At 48.0% G+C, this 19,472-nt stretch overlaps 2 protein-coding genes across 10 annotated transcripts in view; both read right to left on the bottom strand.

Annotated features, from left to right (window-relative positions):
- Nucleotides 1-9,451, bottom strand: part of QRICH1 (glutamine rich 1) — a 41,249-nt gene extending 31,798 nt beyond the window's left edge. Inside the window, exons 1-2 of one of the 9 annotated variants that reach the window (XM_043885324.1) lie at nucleotides 9,314-9,437; nucleotides 7,750-7,809 (exon numbers count right to left, since the gene is read on the bottom strand). The gene's annotated coding sequence lies outside the window, so the exon portion shown is untranslated. Of the gene's footprint in view, nucleotides 1-7,749; nucleotides 7,810-8,626; nucleotides 8,891-9,313 lie in introns of those variants that run through there. The other 8 variants (XM_043885328.1, XM_043885325.1, XM_043885326.1 and 5 more) reach the window with 8 other exon arrangements.
- Nucleotides 9,452-10,665: 1,214 nt separating this feature from the next.
- QARS1 (glutaminyl-tRNA synthetase 1) lies at nucleotides 10,666-18,272 on the bottom strand. The gene is made up of 24 exons (XM_043885332.1): nucleotides 18,030-18,272; nucleotides 17,737-17,884; nucleotides 17,258-17,367; nucleotides 17,040-17,115; nucleotides 16,763-16,827; nucleotides 16,158-16,211; nucleotides 15,972-16,032; nucleotides 15,560-15,631; nucleotides 14,554-14,639; nucleotides 14,297-14,383; nucleotides 13,756-13,855; nucleotides 13,562-13,640; nucleotides 13,378-13,486; nucleotides 13,148-13,278; nucleotides 12,948-13,040; nucleotides 12,698-12,835; nucleotides 12,523-12,610; nucleotides 12,290-12,433; nucleotides 12,079-12,183; nucleotides 11,820-11,912; nucleotides 11,578-11,705; nucleotides 11,418-11,484; nucleotides 11,218-11,343; nucleotides 10,666-10,804 (listed from the first exon to the last, which is right to left on the bottom strand). The coding sequence occupies exons 1-24, from the start codon at nucleotides 18,144-18,146 to the stop codon at nucleotides 10,754-10,756; spliced, it is 2,328 nt and encodes a 775-aa protein (XP_043741267.1). The 5' UTR covers nucleotides 18,147-18,272; the 3' UTR covers nucleotides 10,666-10,753.
- Nucleotides 18,273-19,472: the final 1,200 nt, after the last annotated feature.

Here is a 19,472-nt window from a genome sequence, read left to right as displayed (position 1 = left end):
GGGCAGCTGCATACAAGTGGAATCCCAAGTACAATTTTATTATATAACCTTTTTTTTTTTAAATTACTGGCATCTGAAATTTGTTTCCATTAACATTTCTTAAATCAAACTATCATACTGAAAACAAAAAACAAAAGCATTTGTCACAGTACTAGATGAAATGGGCTGAAAACACACTCTCCACCCAGCACTTGGCCAGGCCAATCCCATCTTCTCTGCAGAACCAAGCACTAGACAGTGAAAGCCACATCCAACACTACTCTGTAACCATCAGAAGACTCCAAGGAAGGTAGGAGCTAGTTCCACTGCCAACTATGTTTTACACTGAAGGGACACGTATGCCACCTAGCTGTGGCATGACCCTAGACACAACGGATGTGTTTTTCATCTCCCCCACTCCTCCAAACACCACAAAACCTCATTTTGCTATAAACTGCTCATACTCTTTTGTTGCATAGCTTACTGGTTAATAGCATGGATTTTGGAGCCAAACTTCTTGGGTTTAAAACCCAGCTCAAACTCTCCTTTGCTGTGTTATCCTGGACAAGTCAGTTAACTTTGGTTTTGTCTATAAAAGAGGGATTAAAATAATATTTACCCAAAAAAATAATAATATTTACACCACAGACATGAGGATTAAATATGTGTAATGCACTTACCAAAGTACCTGACATATAGACAGTGCCATATAAATATTAACTAATACTACTTAAATAAGCAGGAGAAGGAAGTTGAATAGTACCTTAAGTAACTAGGTCACTTCTAAAACTCGGAAATCAATTCTGCAAGTTTTTCATCAGGGTGTCTACCTTAGGGTACAGGGGTGGACAACAGCCCTCAAGCACCTGGGGACAACCACGCAATCTATCCACGAGTGCTGAGCGTCCTATACTGCTGCCTTCACACCACCACCACCCCCAGAACGAAAGCAATCAAAGGATATGAAAGTAACATAAACCAAGTGAGCCTCTTTGCCCAAATAAAGTCTCTCGGTCAATCTCAAATGTCTAAAAAGTGATTTGTTCCCCTGAGCCATCAGACTTAGAATTATCAGTCTTTCACTGCCCAGATGCTATCTTCTGTTAACAGATACAAAGTGAGTGGGTAATCCTCTATTATCTTCCACCTGGCTCTAAACTCTAGTAGACAAGACTGTATCCTGGTCCTCTCTGAATGGCTGACACATGTAGGTACTTATCTGTTGCATCTGGAATTCAACCTGGAACAAGAAGAATTATGACTCTTTGTTCCTGTCACATGTATAACTTGCAACAATAAAATGTTATGCTTTTCCCTAGTAAATAGTTAATCTATACCTTGAAGGGAAAAAAAAAAACACTATATATCCAGGGCAAGAGACCAAAGGAAAAATATGATCCGTCCTGCTATTAATTTACTGACACTGGTAATACTTCTCTGGGATGTGGTTTAAGTATAGTATAGTATACAAATTATATTCAGGTACTTTCAAACAGAACAGACCCAGCAACAAATCTTTTATTATGAGGCCCATAATACATTGCAAATATATTTCTCCGTAAATAAAGAATACTATGTATACCTTATCCTGTCTAAAATGCCTAGACCACTACACTCAGGGAAGCCTCCATACAACAGGAGTCAGGAAACCCCAAGCACAACAGAGTACAGAAAATGCCAAGTACAGGTCAGGGGAGTGAAAGGTGAAGCTCCTGCTGATGGCCTCTTGTCTTTTGAAATTTAACTATTTGTCCCTTTCTCATCTCTTCTAATCACCTCTCCTGCCCAGGTCTCCCTTCTCTCTGATGCAGAGACTCTCAGTTGTCTTTCCCAGAACAGAAAATTAGGGGGTCTGCTATGAGACTTCAAGATTAAGATATCAATAATACCCATGGCACATAAAACAGGGGCAGCATCAGGATTTCTCAGGTGGTGCAGTGGTAAAGAACCGCCTGCCAATGCAGGAGACTTAAGAAATATGGGTTTGACCCCTGGGTTGGGAAGATTCCTTGGAGGAGGGCATGGCAACCCATTCCAGTACTTTTGCCTGCAGTATCCCATGGACAGAGGAGCCGGGAAGGCTACAGTCCATTGGGTGGCAGAGTGTCAGACACAACTAAAGCAACGGCATGCACGCACTCAAGGCCAAGCACTTCACATTCAGAGCAGGTCACTCCAGCAGAGGTGACCCACAGTCACTAACCACAATGGCACAGACTGTGTCAAAGCTTCCCTCTGATAAGAGCATCATAACTGAAACTTCCTTCCTAAGAAAGCATCTCATAACAGAGATCTAAGAACATTACAAAGGTCACAGTATGTGACCCTAATACTCAATCACACACAACCTTCTGCTCAAACAGGGATAAAGGAGAGAACTGTGTGAACCACCGTTTACCGGTTCTTTACTGTGCTGGTACACATTTCAGCTTTTCACCTCCATTACAGTAGACCAGCAGGGGGCAACTGAAATTTACACTTCTCCAAATTCATTTTCTTCAACAATTCATGTAAAATATTTAAGAGATGGCTTGAAATGTGAAGACTGTCTGTGCTAGAATGGTAGCTATTGTATCAAAGCAATTTTTTAAGAAGTATAGAGAATCATGCAAAAACAAACAAACAAACAAAAAAAAAACACCTTTTCTTGCTTCAAATCTGGGAGAAGGTAAGTACGAACAAGCACAAAGAAACAGAGCAAGTTAACTTTACCGAATCCAAAAACCTTCACACAAATACTCCTTGGTAAAGGTAGTCCACAAAATCTTCTGAGTGACCTTGTTTCCCTTCACTCTTTAAAGTTTCAGTAATCAAGGAGGCTTAAACCTCATCTGAAGTCTGACATTAAGCACAAGCAGAATTACACCAACTCTTCTTCCCAGAATCAAGCTTTCTTCAGTTTTCAGTGTAGAATTCCACCTGGTTTTGTTTCTTATTTTTTTGTCTTTGTTTTTTTGAAAGTGAAAGTGAAGTCGTTCAGTCCCAACCGACTCTCTGCGACCCCATGGACTGCAGCACGCCAGGCTTCTCCGTCCATGGGATTTTCCAGGCAAAAGTACCGGATTGGGTTGCCATTTCCTTCTCCAGGGGATCTCCCCCGACCCAGGGATCGAACCCCGGTCTCCCGCATTGCAGGCAGACACTTTAGGTGAGAGGGTTAAAGTTAACACACCTATTGTTTTTAGAAAAACTGCTCCAATAGTATAGGAAGGTATAAAATGAAAAGTAAAACCAGCTAAGTATGCTACGACCTCTGCTGCCTGATCTATGAATTTTAAACACTGATCCATCCTCTAGGAAAGGTAAGTTTAGGGCATTTAAACATCTTCCTCTCACTAACCCCTGCCAGCCATATTTTAGTTTTTGTCACGATCAGTTTCACTATAAGAATAGTCCAAATATAAACGTATTCCCTGAGCAGGACGGCAAATAAAACACTCATCTCTCAGAAAGAATGGGATAAAACCCTGGAAAAGTATCTGCTATAAAGCCTCAAAGTTCATTCTTTAAGTTTCCACCAAAAAAAAAGAAAAACCAACAGTTTTAATTAGGAAAAATTCTATAAAACTTAGAAAATGTTGATAAAGGTTCATACACAAGTCCATTATATTCCTCTCTGTTCTTATGAAAATATTTGTAATAGCCTATGACAAAATCACCTTTTGGGTTATAGCCAGCCATGTATTTTAAGTAGCTGAGACTCTCAAGTACAAAAACCTCTGCAGTGCTTCAAGCTTAGAGTCTATCATTGGCTCTAAGCAGAAGCCATTACTTCCAATTCCCATTGCTTTTTCCTTTCACTAAGCTCCCAGCAAGTTCTTCACTGGCTATACAAGTCCACAGAATTATGTGAGAACCACTAATCAGAGGAAGCTAAAGAATATTAACAAATAATAGATTTGATGCAGAACTTAAAAATTATATAATGGAAAAGGCCAATTTGAAACAACATTTCAATCTGCTCATTTATACACAAGGCTTCATTTCTTGTCCTTTTAACCTGCTCATTTGGCATTATCTACCAGACGGACACATCCCAATAATGAAAGTACACTAAGTCAGCATTTGACCTGATACAAAAGTACTGCTTAGAAGGGGGTGGAGAAAAAGGCTTCAGAAATACATTTAAATATTTGAGACCAGACAGCGATTAAGAACAACACTGAGATAAATTAAGGAAATTCTCAATAGAGGTGATACTTCTTTGTTTTTATGCTCAGAAAAAGTCGACCTTTACCATAAATTTATTCACCTACAATTTTTTAATTTATATCTTTTATCAAATGCTTTGATTCATTTAGAATTTCTTTTGCATCATCTGAGGTAAAACTCTAAGTTTATTTTTTCCAAAGACCCAATAACTTGTCCCTGTATCATTTACTGAATTACTGAAATTTCTTTGCCCAATGATTTAAAATGCCACTCTGATTATACACCAAATTCATATAAAAAAGGTCTGTTTGTTTCCAAGCTTTTTGTTGATTCAGCAGATCTTTCTGTAACATAGTAACTTTAAAAAAAATTTTTTAAAGCATGTTAACACCTACAAGATCTACTTTCCCACAACCAAAATGTGTGGTTTCAAACTAAAAAAATTTGATGACAGAGAAAGTACGTTATGTGTGAAAAAGAAGGCTAATACAATTGCATTTATATATCCTGGTATGGCTTTATTACATACCTAAGAAGAAAAACTGGCATAACAGCAGTTATGCCTGGGTGGTGTGGAATAACGGAGGACTTAAATTTCTTCCTGTTTAATACAGTCCTGCATTTTCCACAACTTGTATTAAATCAAAAAAACAGTTAAAAATTAATCCCTTTTGTACAGTGGTTGTACCATAGTAAGAGACACACAAACAATTTTGGTTGATCATAGTTTGATTTTTTTTCTCCCCTCAAAATCTGGAACTCTGAAAGACAAAACCATCAAGCTACAGAAGTCTGCATAATAATGAAGACTTAGCTTCAAGATGTTGCTCACAAGATACATACAAAAGGCTGAGCCGTGGTAACGGAAAGAAAAATGGATAAACTTAATGAAACTACAATTTATAACTCCCAAAGAAACAAGATTCTTAATTAGCTTCAAGGCAAAGACTTAGTGAGGAGCAATAAATAAACTGATTAACTAAAATACTTCTGAAAAACATGAAGCTGGAGGGATAGTTGAGTACTCTCAATTTTTGGAAGTCAGAAATGAAGGGGGAAACACTCTGCAGCTCTTTAGGGTACAGTCTGTAGCTAAGCATTTGCTTCTGAATGAATACTTTAAGTATAGCTGCTTTGCAAAACAATAAACAGATGAACCAACCCCCCACCAACAGACCCAGGAAATTTTCCCTATTAACCGTACATATTTTTATGGGTTATTTCCCCTGTACTTCCTTCTACAAGAACTAAGAGCAGGTCCTCAGTATACAACAGGTATCATTATTCCAATTACTTTACCTCTAGTTCACAAGAGGAAAAAGTCACTCCAAAGCAACAATTCTACATTTCTGTTTGCTGATTTTTTTTTTTTCTTTTCTATTTAGGTACCACAGGGAGACCTACGTGCTCAAGGGAATCACCACTTCTTGAGTGCCCTCAAATCTGATAGCTCTTCCTGGCTCCCTATGCAGCTCTGCAAAGTGGGTCTTGAATATGTGATGAACTAAGAGAAGACGCTCAGAGCTGCCTCAGAGCCCTGCCTCTCCTATTTACCCAATGGTCATGCTTCTGGGCCCTCTCTCAAGGCTCACATCTACTAGCAATGGATCCTGATAAGCTTAGTTCTGGTTTGAAGAACACATTCCAAAGGAAAAAAAAAAATCAATTTCCATTTTAAGGAGTCAAGAGTCACAGTCACATTTGTCCTAATTAACAACTGAAGAATCATTTCAAAAGAGGAAATTGGGAGACACTGTTCTATTCTTAAGGATATCAATCCACCATAAGGTTTGTGATAGAAATTAGCCCATTAGGACATTCATCTGCCTATGCCTTCACTAGATAGAGAAACTCCTCATTTAGGGGTATTTTCACTATGGACCTAGTTTTGGACAACACACTTTCAACCAGGAACTTAAATTCACATTCCTACCAACGACTGATGAGACGTAAACTGGCACAACTGTTTGCATTATCTAAGTGAGGCTGAAAATATGACCCAGCAACCCTATCCCTACATGTACATGATACACACCCACACAAAGGTACATAAAGAAGAATGTTCACAACAGCATTGTTAACAGCCCCAAACTGGAGGGAATCTACACGTCTATCAATAATAGAATGAATAAATTATGGTTTTTTCAAACAGCAGACTACTACACAGAAAAGGGAATGAACGAACTACAGCTGCACACAATGCTAAAAGATAAAAAAGCACAAGCACAATGCTAAAAGATACAAAACAGCATGATTCCATTCATATAAAATTCAAACTTAAATAAAACTATGTTGTTGAGGGATACAAAGGTGATAAAAAGAAAAACAAAGAACACAATTATCACAGAAGTCAGAATAGTAACTGTCTCTAGGGAGTGAGAAGCTGTAACCAAAAAGGGACTCATGAAGGGTTCAGAAGCGCCTGCATTATTCTATTTCTTGAAGAGGAGCTAGTTACACAGTGGTTCACTTAAAAATTTTTCACTAAATTGTACACAGACCAACTGAATTAATATGTATAGAAAGATATTTCACATACACACGCAAAAAAAGAGCTTTCTGATGCAACCTAGCAGCTCTACATACAGTTGTGCACTAACCTAAAGTGTGACACCAAAGGACCATTCTTTTCCCCTTTTCAGCAAAGCAAGGGGTTCATCTATCATTTCTTCAAGTACCTACAATTGGAAATCACAATGCAATGTGACAGGGAAAAACTAGCTAGGCATTTAAGTGAAGCCTGGACTTAAAACATCTGGAACAAAATGCAGGGCAACTACCTACAAAGAAATCGAAAAGAACAGGAGTTCACCTAACATTTCATTCTGAAGCAAAGAAATAAAAGACCATTACAGAGAGAGGCTGGCCATTTAAAAAATATACAAGCAAGATGCATGGCACATCAAAGACAAACTAGTATTTGATTCAACTTAAAGAAGGCATGCAAGCCTGAAGGAAGAAATCACTGATTCTGAAGTTGTCATGATGAAGGACAGCCACACCGGAAGCCCCTAACTTTGGTAACTTTGATTACCTTTTGGGGCAATTCAAATTTACATGAAACTTCAATCACTATTTGATCTTTCCTTTAAAACAGCAACGTATGTGGAAAGGGGCTGTGGAAAGGCAGAGGTTCATGGAGAGATACACGAATTATTCATCACAGAGGAGTGGAAGTAGGACATCTTGTAATGGGGGAAATTTTAGCTAATGAGCTTATGGAAAACTATTATCTACAGACACCAATTTAAAAGGCAGACCTCAAACGTAATGGTTAAAAATTTCAGAAAAAGCAGGCTTAAATGGTATATTAATATTTTAAGTGTATCCTAGATACACTTGGCTGCTTGTCTTTGAACCATTCCGATCCTTAGAAAAGGTGATGCCTTGTCATGCTAAAGAGTGAAAGTTGCACTGACATATTTTAAGAGGAAAAAACTGTTCAAGCAGCAAACTAGCTGGATTCAAAGATGCAGTTCTTCCACATACTCAATTTTCTAGTACCTAGTCCTTTCTGGCAGACAGCACCCAGAATGATTGGCAGGATTTGTAATGTCTCAATATTACCAGGAAAAAAACTGCACACATATTTCTAGCATATGAATAATTTTAACTCACCAGTCACCATGGTGCATACATTTCTGCTGCTTGTCCTGAGTTCTTAAGACTTGTAACATTCTGAAGAAGACAGAACAAAGAAGTCCTTCCATCCTCAGCCTCTTTTTATATTTTAACTTGTTCTTAAGATAGTATCGTATATTAGGAAAAACTACCCCCCATCATTTTCAAATTTGATTGCTAATTTTAGTTCGTCTTAGCTTCTTTTCCCTTAAATGTAATGAAGCAAGACTGTAAAACATAAACTAGCAGATACTAAGTCACTAGTCTGACTTAGAAAAAAGAAGTGTCTATTTCTCTGGACAAACCTAAATTTTCCCTGGAACCGAAACACAGTGCTGGGATTTAAAAAAAAAAAAAAAAAAACACGCTGAAAAGGACTGTAATCCTAAAGTGAAATCAAAAGCGACTTTTCCAGGCAGATTTCACTAATTTCTGCTGAGGATCTTTGGAATTACGAAAGAAGGCAAAGCACGGACTCGGGTTGTTCAATTCTGTTCTGGGCAACTTTTTGGCTGAGCAATAGCGGGCCCTTTAACCTAACAGACTGCAAGTAAGCCCCTCCCAACCACACAGAGGAAAAGGCTGCATTTCAGGATTTAAAGCGGCATTTTAGAGCTCGGGTAGTTTCACAGCCTCCACAGAAGCGGATCCCCTTCCGGAGCGCACAGAGGTGACGTGTAAGAATTGCGCTTTAATGAAGAATTACTTTATAATGACAAGAAAACAGTAATCACTGACGGGCCTTCTAGGATTTGCCTTCCCTTTCCAACACAAAGCGCCAAAACAAGGTGAGAAAAGTCGAGGGGTTTCGCTGCCCTCACAGACAAACAGCGATCGGTTTCAGAATCAGGGCAGCACCCTCCCAAGCACCCACCCCGTACATGGGCCTCGGGACACCGCATTCTGAAGAGTACCAGCAATCTCGCCCACTTCGCTGAGGAGCGGGGCCGCAAGCTAGCCCGCAAAGCAGGTTGGTTTCTCCTCAGGCCTAGGCCCCAGCGGTCCGGGGACGTCACCTGAGCTGGAAGGTTCCAACCCACAACCTTCTTTAAACTGCAAGCCGCCCGCCCGGCAGCCCGCCGTCCCTCCCCGCAGCAGGGGTGTCTTGCGCGCCGTCGCTCCGGTGCCGCCACCCAACAGCACGGCGCGCGCCTGCCCGCGACCCTCGACTTCGGGGCGCGCGCCCCAGGAAGCCGCTGTGGCCCACGGGCTGCAGCTCCAGGAGCCGAGATATCCGGGCCGGGAACGCGCACGTCAGCGGCCACGCGCACCGGGAGGGCCGCACAGCGCGCGCGCGCTCGAGCGTATAAACAGGCCCGGCCGCGCGCGCCCACCAGCGCGCATTCGCGCGCCGCGCCCACCCGAATCCCCGAGCCGCCCCTCCCCCATACAGGGGGCGGGGGCGCGCGAGCCCAGGGACTTTCTCGGCTCCGGAGCCGCCCCGAGGTCTCCTGGGCCCAGCGGCAGCGGCCCGCCCGCCCCCGCCCGCCGTTGTGTGGGGTGGGCCCACTGTCTCAGGCCCGCAACCCCGCTGCATCCCTGCCCCCACTGGAGTCCTCACCCGGCGACGTCGCCGCCGCCGCCACCGCCGCCGTTCTACCCGCTGGCCCCGCCGCACCGCTCGGGGCCCCGGTTCTGCCGTCGCCGCTCCAAGACCGACAGGATTTTCCCCTCACAGCTCCCTGGGCGCCATCTTACATTCAACCCTCACAGCCAATGAGTGCCGAAAGCCTCTCTCGCGATAATTGGTGCGTCGAATCCCGCGAGAATTAAGGCTGCCTCCTGGCCAGACTTAAAGGGAACGCTTCTGCCGAGGAGAGAGGCCGAGCCTAGGGCTGCAGTAGCGGCAAGAGCCTGGGGTGTAGGGCGGAGCGCCCCGCCCTCAGACGCCCCTCCATGTGGGGCGGAGCCAGGGCCGGAGATCGGCCTAGCCTTGGAGCCAGGGCAGGCCGGGGCTTGAAGCTCAGTCTCAGGACCCTTCTGCCGCCTGCCTGGGCCTCCTTAGCGCAGCCTCACGCGGTGCGGAGAGCGGCCTCTTACTTAAGGTGGCCCCCACAACCTCTGACCTAGGCCCGGCGCCTCCAGCTGCAACCCACCTGGGAAGCCCCAGGTCACTCTCCTCCAGGAGTCCCTTGCATCTGGGATCCACGCTTCACCCGCCATCTGCTGTCATCCTAATTGAACCTTCCGCAGCCCAGTCCACCTTAAAGCGGGCCTCGGGTAGCCTGGTGTTTGTATACAGGGAAAATGTGGAGGGTGTTAAAGCTGCAGGCACACGCGGGCCTCACCAGTAGCCCACACTGCCCCAGAGGGGAACAAACTGCCATATACTCTTTCTTAAAAAGGCCTATGGACCTTTGCACTTGTTCCTCCTTCCTGGCAAACCCCTAGTCCTTTGGGGTTCCCCTCAGGAGGCACGTCCTGAGAATAGTCTTCTGAGGCAGGGCTGGATCAAGAACCCCGGATCAGCCTCACACAGGCCCCAGGGCCATGTCTTCAGCACAATGCCTGGTCACCCTCTGCCTCCCCAACTAGATGGTGAATTTAGAAGGCCACCACACAGGTCTTCCTCATTCCACTGTGCCTGGCACATAACAAGTGCTCAATAGTTTTGGATGATTGGACTAGGAGCCAGACCTCTCCATCTGCCTAGGCATGCAGGCAGACACAAACCTTCTATGTTCCTCTGACACGGGGCTTCTGACGGTGCAGCAGCATCCAGGACCCTCCATTCCCTCAGACTAGATGCAGAAGGTGTCCAGTCAAGCCCAGGCCTCTGCCCTGGAGCACCAGCAAGTGCCCCGGTGATTTCAAAGCTGTCAGTATTGCTCTGTGTGCAGCATACCTGCCCTCCACCCCATGGCAGGACTCTAAGGCCCTCGGGTGCTAGGAGAGCAGAGAGAGAATACAGACTCCAGGGGATTTAGCTGTTCTTTATTGACATGGAGTCTGGGTACCCCTTGCCTCCAAAGGGATGAGGTAGGTCCACAGGACTTGCAGTTCACACTTTTCCTGGGTCCTCCTTCAGTGTGACGGTTCGGTTGAAGACAAGCTGGAGGACAGAAGGGCAAGAATGACCACCAAACCCGAACCAGGCCAGGAGGCCCGGGTGGGTCTCACCAGACACCCCACTCCAACCCTCACTTCATCCCAGAGGAGCTGAGGGCCAAAGAACTCTAGTTCTCAATAACTTTTTGACTTGGTTAAAGGACTGGCTGGCTCTGGGTCTCCATTTTATAAGAATTGTAACAATCCCTATGCCAGCCTCCTACCTTGAGGAATAAGTAAGGAAGGGTTCATAGAAAATGTTGTGCGCGGCCTTAACCTCTGAGCCTATTTCCTCCTCAGTGGAACATGGATCCCACCACAGGTGGGGAGGATTAAGTAAGGAAATGTCAGCATAGTGCTTGGCATGGAGAATGGCGGCTACCACCAGCATTGTGGTGGAAAGGTAAATTCAAGCACCTGTCCCTGGTTGCTGTCTGGATCCACGGAAAAGTAACCAAGGCGCTCAAATTGGAACTTGTCGAAGGGCTTTGCCAGGGCCACAGAACAGTCCACTAACGCAGCCTCCACCACTTGTAGCGAGGCCTGTGGGCAGAGAACTCAGGTGGCTATCGAGCCAGAAAGACCCACCACCCTCACCCCATATCCCATGAGCCTACCGGGTTCAGGTCACTTAAGAATCCACCAGGCACCTCAGCAGGATCCTCGGGGTTCTTGTGCTGAAATCTGTAGTCAAAGTGAAGGTCAGACTGTGCTGGGCAGCCACAGCAAGCAATGCCCATCTCATAACCTGCTCCAACCCCAGCTCTGTTCACTCACAGTCGCTCGTAGAGGCGGATCTCACATGTCAGAGGCTGTGATACCCAGTGAATAAATGCCTTGGGCTTTTCACCAGCATCTGCACGCCTGCAGGTCACCTTGAGGCTTTCCACACAGCCACTGGGGCCCTGGGAAGTCACGGGGCCTGCGATCAGACTTGGACCCCATTACCAGGACAGCAGGCTGCACCAGATCCTCACCCCAGCAAGCACTGCAGCAGGAAGCCTGCAGCTGGCTCTCACCTTGACAACATGCTGCAGCTCAATGACGTAGCCTGTATGCCTCAGGCCCACGGGCTGGCCCCATGCCAGGCGCTTATAGCCTGGCTCTGGCTCCTAGAGGTAGGAAGGTGGAGAAACAACAAGAGGCTACAAGGGTCAGGCAGGTACAAGAGGCTTCTTCCACCCCTATGTCTGGCAGAGGTTGGTTTGAAGAGGGATGATGGGCCCTCAGGACTGAGCTCAGAAGCAAACTGGACCCTTCACCCCACCCCCAATTCACCTCTTTGAAGTCCATCCTTTCAATGAAGACAGTGGATCCAAAGGGAACCTGATGGAAGCCCTTGGTCTCATCAGCTGGGAAGTTGGGCACCTGAATGTCCAAGGCCTGGAGCAGAAGTGTCTGAGTCACACTAGGCACTGGAATTCCCACATCCAAATCCAGGTGCACCCCCCCCACACACACACACACACACACCTTGAAGGAGACTTACCTTGGCGGCGGGAAAATTGGTGATAACCACCTGTAATGGCTCCAGCACAGCCATGGCCCGAGGGGCTGTGTCATTCAGCACATCACGCACGCAGGCTTCTAGCAGATGTGGTTCCATTGTGGTCTGTGCCACTGTCACTCCCACCTAGCAGGAGAGGTCAGCTTCAGTTGCAGCCATGACCACCCACTGCTGTGCTCAGCCCCTAGCTGCCCACCCAGACCACTGGGCTATACCCGAGCACAGAAGTTGTTGATGGCCTCGGGCGGAAAGCCCCGGCGTCGTAAGGCTGTGAGCGTGAAGAGCCGGGGATCGTCCCAATCCCTGTGGGCAAGGAGGGGATGAAAAGACCGTTGGCAGCACATGCTACTAGTACCGCCAACCTTCAATAAGCCAAAAAGCCACACGTACCGCACAGCGCCAGCTGCCACCAGCTGGAGAATCTTCCTTTTGGAGACGACAGCATAGTGCAGATTGAGGCGGCCGTACTCCCACTGCACGGGACAGTAGACGTCCAGCGCATTGCACAGCCAGAAGTAGGAGGAGCGTCTGAGGAGGGAGGGCAGAGTCAGGGCTAGCCACCTCCACCCCGGGAGAGACTGCAGGAAGGGCTGCTGGAACCCCACTGGCCCTACCCTCCCCACGGGCCCAGCTCCCTCACCGGGCCTGGAATTCCTTGGTGCAGAGTGAGTGGGTGATGTGCTCGATGGAGTCACAGAGGCAGTGCGTGTAGTCATAGGTGGGGTAGATGCACCTGCAGGGCACAGGCAGTGGGCCCCACCATCCAGCCCCGCTCTGCCCGACCCATGGCCCACCCCGCCACTCCACAGCTCTGCAAGTCCACCCCGAGCTCACGCTCACCAGGTGTCCCCTGTGCGGTGGTGTGGCGTGTACTTGACACGGTAGGCCACAGGGTCCATCTTGCCATCCTCCATCACCAGCTTCATCCGCAGTGTGGCCTCACCCTCGGCAAACTTGCCCTTGCGCATTGCCTGAGCAGGAACAAGAGTTCGGGCTGCAACTCAGCCTGATGGCATCTCATTCCCAGCATTCTGGCCCACACAGACCCACCTGCACCTCCAGATCCCCACCTCGAAGAGCAGCAGCGACTCCTCTGTGGGACGGTCTCTCCAGGGTGAGGGCAATGGGTTGTGGCCTTTGAGCTCCTCTCCTCGCTGGTGGCACACGTAGGCCTGACCCCTACGAGGAAGGGGTGTGAATACCCAGCATGGCTGCACCCTGGTCAGCCTGTCTGGCTCCATACTGTGGCCTCACCTGCGTATAAGCTCCACGGCCCAGGCATACAGCTGGTCAAAATAATCGGAAGCATATGTCACCTTGTAAGGGGTGTAACCTGGGGGACAATGGCACAGTTATTAGCAACCAGTCAGGAACACCCAATGGCAGGCTGTGGCCCAGGGAGAGGCCCATGGATAATCAATTCGGCCCAGGCCCTCCCCAGCCCGTACCCAGCCAGGCCACCATGTCGTAGATGGCAGTGAAGAACTTTGCTTCCTCTTTCTCAGGGTTGGTGTCATCAAAGCGCAGGAAACAGATCCCATTGTTGGCCTAGGAGAATTGCAGCATCTGTGAGCTCCCATTATCATCAGCTCCTACAATCCAGCTCATCAAACTGGGACCTTCTCAGAGCTCACCCATGTCAGAATTGAAAATATCTTTCACTCATCTTCCTGTATCTAAATGCCCTAAACAAGGCATCTCATATTAATGTGAGCTACAACACAGCCTCATCCTAAGTCCGAGAAGTGGCACTGGGAATTTTCCCAGATTTGAACTTACTGCCTCACCAAGATCTTTTTCTAAATGAGCCCAATTGGGTGGATTCTGAGATATCTGTCACACATTTCAAGGTATCCCTTTCAAGGCCTCTGTCTGCTCTGCGACACTTTATGGGAGCAGCAAGAAAAGTAGGGACAGACACCCCTCTGGTACATGCTCATGTGAGCAGCAAGCAGTCACCCTGCTTGCCGGGTCCCCAGACACACTCACCTTGGCATAGCCAAAATTGAAATTGATTGCTTTGGCATGTCCAATGTGCAGGATTCCATTGGGTTCTGGCGGGAACCGGGTACGAACCTGAGATTAGGGGAATGGGAGCAGAGGATGCAGGTCAGAGCTCAGACTACACTAAAGGATGAACCTTCCTGGGGAGACCATCATGATAGGTAAGGTGGAGTAGCATGTAGGCAGCCCAAGCCGCAGTCAAGTGATGATTGCATAGTTTGCCTGCCAATACTGCCACACACCTGTCCTCCAGTGATCTCCAGGTGCTGCTTCAGTAGATCCATGGTATGAGGAGTGGTCACATAGCCCGGGGTCTTGTAGTTCTCACCTGCCAGGGCCAGAACAAGCCTGATGACACCAGGCTACAGCCCAGGGCTTCTGACCCCAGGGACTTGGCTATAAGAACTGCTACTAAGACCCAGCCCTCCACAAGAAAAAGAGCCTCTCTTACAATATTAAGACTGTCAACTGGTGAAGCCATATGGAAAATAGAATGGCGGTTCCTCAAAAAACTAACAAGAGTTGCATATGAATCAACAATCTCGCTTGTGGGCATGTATCCAGACAAAACTGTGGGCATGTATCCAGACAAAACTATCATTTGAAAAGATACACGCACCACTACACTCAAAGCATTCAATAGCCTTGTCTTGGTTACATTTAATAGCCTTACCTTGGCTACATTCAATAGCCAAGACATGGAAACAACCTAGATGTCCATCGCCAGATGAATGGATCAGGAGGATGTGGTACAGAGATAGAATGAAATACTACTCAGCTATCAGAAAGAACGAAATAACATCATTTGCAGCAACATGGATGGACTTGAAGAGACTGTCACACTGAGTGAAGAAAGTCAGAAAAACAAATACCATATGATACCACTTACATGTGGAATCTAAATAACGACACAAACACACACATCTACAAAACAGACTCACAGACATAGAGAACAGACTCGTGGTTCCCAAAGGGGAGGAGGCGAAAGAGAGAGAAGTAATGGGAGCCTGGGATCAGCAATGTAAACGGTAATATGTAGGATGACCAAACAATAAGGTCCTATGGGACAGCACAAGGAATTACAGTCAACATCCAATGATAAACCATAAAGGAAAAGAATGTGAAAAAGAATATATAACTAAATCAATTTATTGTACAGCAGAAATTACACATTAAAAATCAACTACACGTCAATAAAATTGAAAAACAAGATCCAGCCCTCCCCAGAGTTTCAATCTGCCTGCTCACCAGGTTTGTGGAACTTAAGTGCCTCGCCTCGGAGCTGCTCCATCAGAGACAGGGTTTGAACAACAGCCTCACCTACAGAGAAGAACCAAGGAAAACTCATTCTCTGGATACAGCTATCACATCCAGCTCAAGGAGGTGCCTGCAATAGTACCCATATGCTGTAACCAGAACAGAACCAAGCAGTCCCCTCTTCCTCCAACCCCAAAAATAAGAGATACACGGCCAGACTCCTCAGGCCTCCTCTGGCTAGTTTCTGAGTAAAGGAAAGGAAGGAAACACCAGAAATTCCAGTCTTGCAGCAGAAGACAGACTGCTGAGTAAACGACGGCCTGAGACTGGGCTGTAAGGATCCACCAGGTGGAAAACCCAGAAATCAGGGAGTTGAATGCGACAGGAGCCTCAAGCCTCTCACCGTTCTCCACCACATCCTTTGCTGTCCTTTGGTCTGTTTCTTCTGGCCGAGCCTTTGCCACCTGAGAGAAGTTCAAAAGATGGTCAAGGTCTTAGGATGACTGGGTTCAGATACTCCCTTCCCCAGCCTGAAGTTTCACCCTACCCTACCTCATCCCCAGGGCCCCCAGACCATGCTCAGTCCCACCTTGGGCTTCTTCTCCAGGTCAGTCTCCGTCTTGGGACCCAGGAGATGGAGGACCTAAGCAGAGACCAGAGTCAGAGCTGGGACAGGACCCCATGACTGACCCCACCCACACACCCACCAAAGGGCTCCTGGGCCTATCCACCAGTACCGCCCTGAAAAACCTACCTAGCCCATCCCACCTCTGCTCTTCACGTGTTTCTGTGGCCTCAAATACTCTTTCCCTCCTGAGGATCCATATTAGGCTCAGGCAACAGAAACAGCCATTTACACAGAAGAACTGTGGGCCCAGCATCGAGGTAAGCCATCTACCTCAGCCATCACCCTCCTGTGATTCTCTGCCAGCATCCTGAGATGAAGGCCACATCACCCCTATTTACAAGATGAATAAACTGAGGTTCAGAGTAAAACAACTCACCCCAAATTAAGCATAACCCAGGGGCCCGGGTCTTTGATTGTCCGCCAGGTGCTTCCCCCTCTACCCTAGGCACTACTATCCACCATCAGAACAGGAATAGGCTCTCGTCCCCTCCCACCCCCGTGTACTCCTCAGTGGACTTGACGTTCTGGCAGGGCCTGTGCCTGCTTCAGCTGAAAGAGGCACCCACCTGCATGTCTACTTCGTGCTTGATCATTTTGCCATCTGCCCACTTGAGTGCAGCCCGAGCCTCTCCTAGAAACATGGACAAAAGGAGATGCAGAAAGGCAAAGCAGGACATTTCCCATCCTCTTTCCCAAGAAAAGGACCTGGCTGACCTCAGAAACCAGAGTGAGACCATTTCTAAGGTGCTCCTATTCCTCCTCCCACCTCCCTCTCACTCATCCCCAGAAGAAAAGGCATGTCCAGTGAGAAGAACATAGTCCCTTGCCCCAGGCCCTGCTCACCCATCAGCAGCCCCATGTTGAAATGGTAACGCTCTACCAGGAGCTTGGCTCGGTGGCGATTTATGGCAGCCTCCACCTACAGAAAGCCAAACGGTGTGGTTCAGAAATGCTCCGGGAACCCAAACCCTCACCCTGGGGTCTTCCTGATTGGAAAAGCTGAGCCACTCCTGTTCAGGGTCAGTCCTAAGGAGACAACTGATGGCTGGGGAAAGACTCACAGCCTCTTCAATCTGTTCTGGGGTCACCACAACGCCCACACCGCATTCCTGCTCGAAGTCCGCAGTGTTGATGGGATCCAAGGGATGACTCCGCACATACTCAAGGGCAGCTGAAAAAGAAGAGCGAACGAATCTGTGGCATCTCAGCTCCAAGAAATAGGAAGACAGGACCCTAATCCATCCAGGAAACCCCAATAAATTTGGCTCCTGGGAAATTAAGTCGTGCCCCTCCAGAGAAGCTCTGAGGCCTCAGGAAAGAAGCATGTGTTCTGAGGGAAATTCCTCATCAGACCTAGGTTTCTCTAAGTCAGTCTCACCGGAGGTGGCCCTCTCCATCTGTCAGTGCCACGGCCTGGGTTTAGAGGGGAAGGCAGAACTAGTAATCTAGAGAGACACCGAGGGACTTGTCAAAAGGGACAGAAAGGAGTCTGGGCTGAGAGAAGTTTGAGGTGGAAGCGCAGGTCAGGGAGGGGTCTCACCGCTCAGCTGGGTCTCAGTGTGGATCTTCCTACTGGCTATGTAGCTCACGAGGAAAGAGAGGCGCCGGGGATCCCGGAGTCGGGAGGCCAAGCCATAAAGCAGGGTCCCGGTAGCCTTGTCAATGGAGGAGCCCAGAGTCTGCTGCGCCTGGGGGTCAGAGAGGTCAGTGATAAGCCCCACGCCCAGTAACAAAAGCCTGAGCAAGACAAGGTGGGCTGGTTGGGTTTAGGACCCGGCCCGGCGCTGCGCTGGGGCACAGTCGGCAGCCGGGGCCAGGAACTTAGGTTCGCACCTGGGTCGCCGCCTCGCGTAGCTGCGCGCTCAGAACCGTGTTCTTGAGCGTTTCGCGGGCCTTCTGCTCGCTCAGGCCGAGGCCAGTGAAGAGCGACAAGGAGTCCAGAGCCGCCATTGCTGGGACGCCGGAAACCGAAAGAAAACTTGGGGGCCAATCTGCACGTTGGCAGTAGCCCACGGACCAATAGGAGAGCGATGCTGTCAGGGAGACCCAATAGTGTCCTTCCTTGGCGGGAGGGGGCGGGGCTCTCTAGGGTTATTAGCTCCATTTAAAGGGCAGAGGGAGGCCTTTCCGGGCGCTTCACTTCCGTCTTCGTGCTGCGGGTCCCCAGAAGTGGTAAGAAGGGGTAGCGGCGACCGGACTTTTAGGAGGTGCTTTGCCGCGAATCAGGAAGCAAACATAGACATGGCCCTTTGCTCTTCGACTTTTCCCTTTCAGCCCTGGAACCCTCGGGACCATCCCAGTTCTGTTCTTGGGAATATGTGAGTCCCTATCATCTTTCTGACGTGAGTCACAGCTTTGGAGTTGTCATGGAAACAGTTGAACAAAATGAAGCCCGGGAAATCCTGTCCAAGACTCCACAGAGAATGTCTGAAATGGCCCATCGATGGACCCCAATAGTCTGGCACTTCACTTCTTGAGCACCCAGCTGGGCACACACCTGGCCAGGAGGGACCTGAAAAAGTTCTGTGATGATTTGGTTTAAAATCTTCTCTGGGAATTCCCTGGTGATCCAGTAGTTAGGACTCTGCAGCTCACTGGTGAAGGCCTGGGTTTTCGTCCCTGGTCAGGGAACTAAGATCCCACAAACCACACAGTGTAGCGAAAGAAAAAAAATCCTGTCATACTTAGCACCCTTACCAAAGCATGCATGTCAGGAAAACCACAAGATCAGACCTTGAAATTCATTTTTAGGTGTTGGACAGGATGTTTTATCAAAGTTGAGATAAGGTGGGACAGAGGAGGAAACAAGGAGAAAAGCCAGGTAACAGCCAGCAAGGCCCAGCTGTGCATGGGAAGAGGCACAATCCAGCAGCCAGGCCTACAGACAGGTCCCTGTGGCATAGACTGATAATGCAGAAGCAGCAGTGGCCATAGTGCTGAGGCTCACAGAAGCCTTGTGTGGAGGCTTGGCCCGGGGAAGGGTCATGGGGCAGGCTCAGCAGCAGGGCTACGGTCAGAGGTGGAAAGAGCCCCTTGAGCAGTGCATCCAGCACATGCAGACCACCAGGGTCCAGACACTTGGGGCTGCACCCAGTGAAGGCCCAGGACAATCCTGTTGAAGCCCACACCTAGCAGACCCTCCCTCCAGCAGTGGCACCAACACCCAGCTTGGCAATTCCACCATTACTGCAGGGCCTCACACCCAGCTCTCCAGGCCCCTCTCCATGACCAGTAACCCCACATGGTCCTTGTGCTATTATTCCAATAGAAAATAAC

This window comes from Cervus elaphus, chromosome 24 (assembly GCF_910594005.1).
Source record: "Cervus elaphus chromosome 24, mCerEla1.1, whole genome shotgun sequence".
NCBI classification, from domain to species: Eukaryota; Metazoa; Chordata; class Mammalia; order Artiodactyla; family Cervidae; genus Cervus; species Cervus elaphus.
Note: the sequence above shows the minus strand (reverse complement) of the source record. Positions and strands in the feature narration are given on the sequence as shown.